The following is an 8,516-nucleotide window of genomic DNA, read 5'->3' as shown; positions in this document are numbered from 1 at the left end:
AAACAATCAACCATAATATCCATGAGATAAACAAACCTACGAATATGTTCAAGTGTAAATTGGCAGTGATGGCTGATTAAAATCTAGAGAAATATATTTATTTCGCTCATCTTTTCCATCTAAAAAATATATATATATCTTGAGTCAGGATATTCTTTATATTGCCGTTTATTAAAGTTTGATACAATATGTATATATATATATATAATGGAATATGTACACAATTATAACAATATATATATATATATAGCATATTGAATTGTATATACAGTGATTATAACACATACCAAGGTTTTATATACAGTAAATATCAGAAGACATTGTCAGTACAGATACCCTGGTACGGAGCTTCGAATTACAATATAACTGGTCATGTGCATTTCACCTGAAAAAAACAAATGGACATTGAAGGCTTTAAGAAAATAAATAAATAAGAGCAAAACACTGACCAATAAGTAACAACTGCAACATGTTCTACCGTTTACAGTAATAATATATACAGTGAATATTTCATTATTTGTGCGAGATTGAAAAACTATATCACTCATATTTCAGGATTTGGAAAGGGATGAAAGTATGAATCGTGCAATATAAAACAAAAAAAATTTGACTCTTACTTGCATATATTTGCAAATAAGTCAGAAGAAATCCCCCAACATCCACATATTTCTACATTATTGCATCAGCTGTCCAACTTAGCAGCCAGACATGCTATTGGGATGATCATGAACAACATATACTTAACTATCATTTTCTAAAAACATTGTTCTTTGGATGCGAACAAATAAAAAAATAATGGTATGCAGCGTGTGTGCACAGGCTCTTCATTTACTCTGGAGAATCAAATCATGTCCACGCTATAATGAGGTAGAGAGATGTGCAAATCTCTGCGAGTAAAGTGATGCCGCACCACACAGACACACTCTTACACACACACACAAACACACACAGTGTAACATTTGTCCCAACATCGACGAGCTGTTTAGCAGTTTCGCTAATGAGCTAAACGCATGTCCAATAACTTAAAATGCTCTTCATCAATAAGCCTATTTGTTTTGTTTTATTTTTTGCTCTGCTTTATTGTCTATTTTTGATCGTTTTGCTCTTTGAACGATCAAAAAGATAGAAAAAAAAAGTTTATGAATAATAAATGTTTTATCTACTCTGATTAAAACAGAAGTAACAGGATAGACACACCTAGAATCTGAAAAAATAATGTTGAGCCTCATTGCTTCAACAAGTCTTCAAGAGCATCTCATTATTGTTCCTATACTTGGATCCAACTGAAAATATCACATCAAAAGGTCACGTCTTGATCAAAGAATGTGTTTGAAGATGTTACTAAAGTGAAGAGGACGCTATTACAAGAAAACAGTTACTGCTGATCATAACAATTACAGAGGCAGATCATATTTTAGGAATAAGACAGGGAAAAAAGAGAAAGCATGTTTCACTGCATTTTGTAAAAAGAATACAAAAATCACTGCCAGTATTTCAAAAGATCGAACTTATATTTGATTTTAAAATCATTTAGTTCCGACTTGGATATATATATAAATATATATCTATAGAACATTTATATTAAGACTATTTATCTTCTCTCTTTTTTTCAAGGCATGAATGCGTTTCTCCAGAAAAAAAATTAGGTCATTAAACACCTGTAGATGAGCGTGTTTCAGGTGGAGGGATGCCCCCCCCCCTGCTACAAAAAACATATCTGGCTAAGTACATTTCAGGCAAAGTAGACCATCCAGGAAGAAAAGAATGCTCAAAATTCACCCAATCTGCCAAGTTCACAGAAAAACATCACTGTCCCTTACTCTCCTCTCACAAACTCTGTATTTTATGGCACTCAAAAACCCAATCAGGCAAGAAATGTAATTTACCATGCATAATAATGCAATCCTCCACAGCAGTGTTCATATACCCTCTCCATAATGTGTGAATATAACAGGCACTTCATTCTTCCATAAAGCTTGCGTTTGTGAAGAGACGTCTGGCACCTCCTCCGGGTGTGTTTGGTCCCCAATGGCCGATACAAAATGCGGCTATTCCAGCCAAAACAAAAAATCAAGTAATACGAGTGGGGAAATGTATCAAAAATGCCCGTATTCATCACCGGGAAAATATTTCACTGATGCTTACTCGCCTGCCTCGAGAGAAACAGACAGAAACGTCTCTAAAGTGGTACTGTAGGTGTTTTTTGTCCGGTTACCACAGTAACACAAGAGTTGATCATCTTAACGGCATAAAACTATGACGATAAAGGCGCGCTGGAATTGCCTGCTGGAACAATGCTACTGCAACGTCTCCTCCGTTCTCTGACGGTGGAACGAGGGAATCGTCACCACAGAAGGATCTCAAACAAATCGTGGACCGAGCAGTCCGTTCTTGACGTGCGTGGAACATGCTGGTGTCCACTCAGTGTCCTACAACACTGACAGCTCCACTTCCTCACACAGCAGAGGCTCCGCCTCTGGGACGCGAAGTAGCGCGCTGCCTTTGGCAGGGTGGTTCTTCCTGTACATGATGAACTGGGCGGTCACCTGGCGAGGTTAAGGCTCAAACACGAACACAAAGAGTCGAACAATGTTATCGTCTCTGAGACCACAATTGGAGACAATTTGGTGTAGTAATCTGGTTCAAATTGTCTTATACATGATTATCAGAAGACATGACAGATAAGACACAGTCACCTCGTAGCTGAACTTGGGAGTTAAAGGATACAAAGAAGTCAAGTAGGAGGACTCCCAGGCTGCCGATGAGCCAGGCCAGATGTTTGATGATGAAAGTCTGCTTGGAGCCCTTCAGGGCAGGCAGCACCACGATGACGCTAAACCCATATGTCCCATTGCCCATCATGGCCAGGGCAAACAGGAGGTAAGAGGTGCCCTCCGTAGACTGTCTCTGGAACTGGAATGAATAGAGGTTAGGGCACTACGCTGATGGACCAAACGGCAGGACTTGCTGCTATCGTTCCCTTATTTACTTTTGTACTGTATTCTGTTACTGCAGCATCACCTCCGAGTGTACATACTGTATGTCAAGATAACACACACAAAACGACTATGTTTACCACAAGCTAGGTTTCTGTACTCACAGCAAGGGATTTGTTTCCTGTGTACTTGTGCGCTAAACAATCGTGATTGTAACTTTTTTTCATATCAACAAATGGGCGATACACGACTGTGAATTCTTTCTACTGGCACACACTGTACTCTCTGTGACATGGCACTGGACAAATAGATAGATAAGACAGATCACGCAGATGTTTTTGTTCATGCTAAAAATGTAGGAACTAACAACTGTGTCATTCAGCACCAACAGCAGGAAGGATGTCACTTCTGAGAGCATCCGTTCGAGATTGCGAAACCAAAGAAACATATTAACCACTGTAACCGTGACTGAAGAATGTTAGTTACCGGTTGATTCTTAAATGGGCTGGACACAAACAATACCAGACAACCAGCTAGTGTTTGCCAGAGTAGTACTAAAGGTACTCACAATAAAAGACATATCTATAAATATACATGTATATGTTGTCACTACGGATGATGTTGAGATAACATGTGGGGCTATCTGCTGAGAAAAAAAGGCCCGATTCAACATTTATGAATTTCCGCGGGGAAAATCCATCTTAAATGATTTACAATAGTCACGGTGAGTGTGCGCCCAGAAGTTTCTCTGGCACTCGCAGCACGAGACGATCCCCTCTGATGTTTCTCTAACACAACAGCACCATTGTCCTCGACGGCTGGTACTTATTTAGACACAAATATACTTCTGATACGCAGACGCACACACGCATCCCACCTCCCGCTTCAAAACACACCCACGGTCCCCATTGACAACTAGGTGACATACAGGACTGTCTCAGAAAATTAGAATATTGTGATAAAGTTCTTTATTTTCTGTAATGCAATTAAAAAAACAAAAATGTCATGCATTCTGGATTCATTACAAATCAACTGAAATATTGCAAGCCTTTTATTCTTTTAATATTGCTGATTATGGCTTACAGCTTAAGAAAACTCTAAAATCCTATCTCATAAAATTTTAATATTTCCTCAGACCAAGTTAAAAAAAAGATTTATAACAGCTGAGTGTTTGTCAAGGCTCAGGAAACCCTTGCAGGTGTTTCGAGTTAATTAGACAATTCAAGTGATTTGTTTAATACCCAACTAGTATACTTTTTCATGATATTCTAATATTTAGAGATAGGATATTTGAGTTTTCTTAAGCTGTAAGCCATAATCAGCAATATTAAAAGAATAAAAGGCTTGCAATATTTCAGTTGATTTGTAATGAATCCAGAATGCATGACATTTTTGTTTTTTGAATTGCATTACAGAAAATAAAGAACTTCATCACAATATTCTAATTTTCTGAGACAGTCCTGTATACTGAGTGCCGTTTCACCTGAGAAAGCTTTCCGAGATCTCCCGCCAAGAGGGCGCCGTTCGCATGCAAGCCGAACAAACTTAACATTGCGACTGGAGACCCTGCGCCAAACTATTTGCCGCTTACATTTTTATAAAGCTGGGGGAAACGGGAGCTGAGGTAGAATATAGATGCTAGGTATCCACATATGTAGCCGGTAATTTCCACCGATTTAGAGGTAGCTGGACTCTGCTAGAGACGAGGACACGAAGAGAGGGAGAGAGGGAAACATACAAAAAGTGAATTAATATGTGTCCAATCAACCCTGAAAAAAAAAGCGACCCAAATTTGATTTGCAAGCACATTCATTGAATACATGTACAGATGAAAGCAAATATACACTGCACACATTCTACGTACCTGGGTGTCTAAAGTTGCACTATTGTCTACGATGAGTTTGGGTAAAGCCAGGAGAACTAACGTAGCAGCGCCACACCACATGAAACACAGCCACTTCAACACAGGGCTTTCTAGAGCAAAACACAAAACAAAGAACTGATTGTGAAGACTTGTAAATACCCCCCCCCCCCCCACACACACACACACACACACAACATGAGCACTCCTGTAGTATCTGTAGCTTTTGTGTTACACTAGACAAGTGCAAGATATTTGAATTGTTTTGATCTCTACTGTATTACCAGCATTATAAATAGACGGCAGCAAAAACTTGTATTAAACAAACCTATCATACGTATATATATATATATGCCGGGCTGTGTGCAGTCTTTCTCAGCATGAGTCATGAGGCAGCCATGCACTTTTGGTTTCCGTGGTAACCACTTATCAGACAAATAATGTTTGCAATGGCATCTGTCAGCTCTGAAGTTAGCAGGTGCCTGGCTGTCATACAATGCAAAAAAAATATAGAGAAATGATTAAGTCAACAGCAGGAAATACTTCCTTACTTTTAACTCAATGTCAGGGCTTACTTCTGCTGGATCTGTTCTTGATCTTATAGTAGAGAAACTGGGAAATGAGAATCAGGTCAGTGACGATGTAGAACACCACCGTGACTATCTAAGAGAGGGACAAGAAAAACATTGTTTTGCAACATTATTTGGTTATAAGTAGATGAGTTCACACTGTGTAGTGGTTCCCTCTATAGAGTCACAGCTATAAAGGCTAGTAAAAAGGTCACACTTCATGTCTTCATAATTCAAAACCCCAGAAACCGTATGCTTTTGAAATGTTTTTTCCATCTAAAGATGCCGACAAAATTGTCAAAGTTCCCAAGGAAGAGTGCAGACCATACGTTTATTTTTTATTTTTAAGAAAGCAAACTGATTTTGACATTTTGATGGGCCGCATTTGCATACACACACAGATATGTTTAAAAACCCGCAGCCAAAAGAAGCCTTGAACACAGCTTGATCTAAGATGTAATAACGACCTCAGGGGCGAGAAAGGACATTAAATATGACCAGGGACCAACAACCCAAGGTTGGATGGGGTTTACAGTACAGACACAGATACAAACTGAGGATGAGAGAGAGCATGTTTGTGTTTACCTGAATGAGCAGCTGGCTGGTGAGGTAGCAGCCTGCAAAGCTGGTCAAATCTCCACTGAAGAGGAAGAAGAGAAAGCCGAAAGACATGGCCTCTTCCACTTTACCGTTCCGATAGGCCTCATAGAATTGCCTATAGATGGATGTATTGATTGATAGATGGATGGATGGATGGACGGATGGATAGATAGATCAAAGATGGATGGATAGTTAAAATAACAAATCCCCAGCACTGTAACCAGATTACTGGGTTGCACTTCAAACAAAGTAACACTTTATTAACATGGCACACATCACGTTACTCACGGCAGAGCGGACAGCAGGAAGCAGAACATGGACACGAGACCGATCACCACGCTGCAGTACTCCCACACATTCTCCACACACTCCTCCAACAGGTAGAGGATCCACGGGGTTCCGTTGACGCACACCGGCCGGCCCAGCGCCACAGCCGTCCAGTTGACAGCCACGTCCGCACTCTTCCCGGGGAACCGCGCGGTGGCCATGGCGTTTCTGACGGGACCTGCACACCAGCTGCAGGCTCCGTCCTCCTCCTCGTCCTCCTCTTCCTCCTCCTGATGCTTCCAATATGTGAATAGATGTGAATGTATTCTGACAACAAGTCCCCAATGTTAACAGGTCCGGCACACCTATCTCGTGTAATAGATGTGTACTTGTTCTGTCATTTGACAAGTCTGGAAAAGAAGAACATAGAAATAAAACACGTGTTTTAAACAAAATCTGATGCAGTTTCAGTACTGAACAAGTTAGAAGGGTTACAACTGCTTTAAGAGTTAATTCCGAATCAGTAATTACGCCTTTAATTGGGGAAACGCCTCGGTACTTCGTGACGATTGCTCATTTAGGGTCAATTTGAGTTGAATTTGCATTCCGTTTAGACACTGTCATTAAGGCTAATTTACTGAGACTTGAGGATGCGACGCTCAGGTATAAAGATGGGATAGCAATCAGCTTCCGGTTACCGCTCAAGAGATGAAATGGACTCCGTTATACTGCAGAGTGTAAATGGGTCTGCGTAGATGTCCCCCACATCCTCGCACATGTCCGTGAGCGGTGTGCCTGGCCTTTGAAGAACATTGTAGATTAGCTCCTAGCTTAATGTTATCCATTGCCGGTGGTCTCTGAGTGACAAGACATCCTGAATGACATCACAACATCCGGTAAGGATTTTCAGAATAATATCCCGACAGACCGTTATTTCTATACAGAGGTGCAAATTGATTTTTAAAAAAGTTTGTGTGTATGTATCATGATTTGTTTCTAATTAATGATGCTTCATTGTATACTGTATCATATACACATAGGCCCTAAGTGCATATTACATTAACTGTACACATAGGATGCAGTACCGCTACAACGAACAGTGTTGCCCAATTTAATTAAAAATAAAGATGTTAAAGTATGGTAACTAATTTAGAAATTCATTTTTGTTGAGCCTGATGATTCAAAAATTTCAAAAATAGGTTGTTTTCTTTTGATAAGGTGCCCTCTCTGTACCTGCCTCACTTCAGTATTAAAGGAGACACATCCTGCGCTTTTGTTTTGAAAGCAAACGTACTAATACGACTTGCATTGCTTTGTCGCGCCGGAAACCTCTGACTGATGATGCCTGGCGAAATACCACCACCCAGAGCCGTCTTCTCTTTATGTGGCTCTGCCACCACCTACTGATCACATGGAGCTTTCATCAGTGCATTATTGAAATGAGTAATAGTTAAATAAGTGCCACTAATTTACACCTCAAACTCTAACAAATGGATGTTTATTCTTTGTTTGGCATTCCTTCTTTAGATTATTATATTAGCCTATTGAAATAATGTATTTAAACTATCGTACTGCAGCTACCTCTACTACTACTGCAACTATCACTACCACCACTAATGATACTAAAAGATTGTTGGCTTGGCTTTAAGCTGCCAAACGTAATATGGCCTTTACCTTTTTCTCTGCATCCCATATACAGTATACTTAGCCTACTGTATATTGCCCCTGCCAGTAGTCTCATTTTGGCACTCACGCAAACATTAAACAGTATGTCTGAGATGGGAAAAGAGAATCAATCTGTGCTAACTGTTAATATATTAATATAGTATATATGTGTATTTCATAAAAGCCTACATCTTAAATCCCCGACCCACAAATTAACGGAATACTTGGTGAATTGGTATAGCCTCATCGGTGTGTAACCAGCTGAGGAAAATCTTTGAGCTACCTTTGGTATTTCCAGAGTGCACCTGAAGGCCATCCACCTGTCGAGCCGCGCGCCCGGGTCGGCCGCACGATGGCGCGCTTTCTAATGGTGGACGACGATGATGAATACAAGGCTTGCTCTGTGGGAGAACTTGAAGCTGTGCAGGGGTAATTTGTGTTGCGATGTTCCACTTCGGACCGAGGTTTAGACTTAACGAACGACGCTCCGCCATCCAGTGTCCGCGCGTCATCGTCCTCGTCCTGCACGGAGCAGGTAAGCTGTCCCACTATGTGGGGGTTAGTAATTGAATCAGGCTTCTTTAGTGTTTGTTTTCTTTGTGCATGACATTCTGTTAT

At 40.3% G+C, this 8,516-nt stretch overlaps 2 protein-coding genes across 3 annotated transcripts in view; one reads left to right on the top strand and one right to left on the bottom strand.

The window, feature by feature from the left end:
* Positions 1-150: 150 nt before the first annotated feature.
* Positions 151-6,539, bottom strand: LOC130211166 (lysosomal amino acid transporter 1 homolog). Its single transcript, XM_056441842.1, has 7 exons — positions 6,255-6,539; positions 5,952-6,081; positions 5,373-5,460; positions 4,801-4,910; positions 4,528-4,629; positions 2,728-2,913; positions 151-2,546 (listed from the first exon to the last, which is right to left on the bottom strand). The coding sequence occupies exons 1-7, from the start codon at positions 6,452-6,454 to the stop codon at positions 2,430-2,432; spliced, it is 933 nt and encodes a 310-aa protein (XP_056297817.1). The 5' UTR covers positions 6,455-6,539; the 3' UTR covers positions 151-2,429.
* Positions 6,540-8,344: 1,805 nt separating this feature from the next.
* veph1 (ventricular zone expressed PH domain-containing 1) overlaps positions 8,345-8,516 on the top strand; it is an 80,580-nt gene continuing 80,408 nt past the window's right edge. For both annotated transcript variants that reach the window (XM_056441102.1, XM_056441104.1), the window contains exon 1: positions 8,345-8,433. The gene's annotated coding sequence lies outside the window, so the exon portion shown is untranslated. The remainder of the gene's footprint in view (positions 8,434-8,516) is intronic.

The sequence above is a fragment of the Pseudoliparis swirei genome, chromosome 20 (assembly GCF_029220125.1).
Source record: "Pseudoliparis swirei isolate HS2019 ecotype Mariana Trench chromosome 20, NWPU_hadal_v1, whole genome shotgun sequence".
Lineage (NCBI taxonomy): Eukaryota > Metazoa > Chordata > Actinopteri > Perciformes > Liparidae > Pseudoliparis > Pseudoliparis swirei.
Note: the sequence above shows the minus strand (reverse complement) of the source record. Positions and strands in the feature narration are given on the sequence as shown.

Bases quoted from the DNA above. Each gene is read 5' to 3' on its own strand.
- LOC130211166 (XM_056441842.1), bottom strand. From the start codon at position 6,454: ATGGCCACCGCGCGGTTCCCCGGGAAGAGTGCGGACGTGGCTGTCAAC. The intron at 5,461-5,951 runs GTAAACACAAAC...TCCCTCTCTTAG, and splicing joins CCAGCCAGCTGCTCATTCAG to ATAGTCACGGTGGTGTTCTA. The intron at 2,547-2,727 runs GTATCCTTTAAC...TAACCTCGCCAG, and splicing joins TCCTCCTACTTGACTTCTTT to GTGACCGCCCAGTTCATCAT.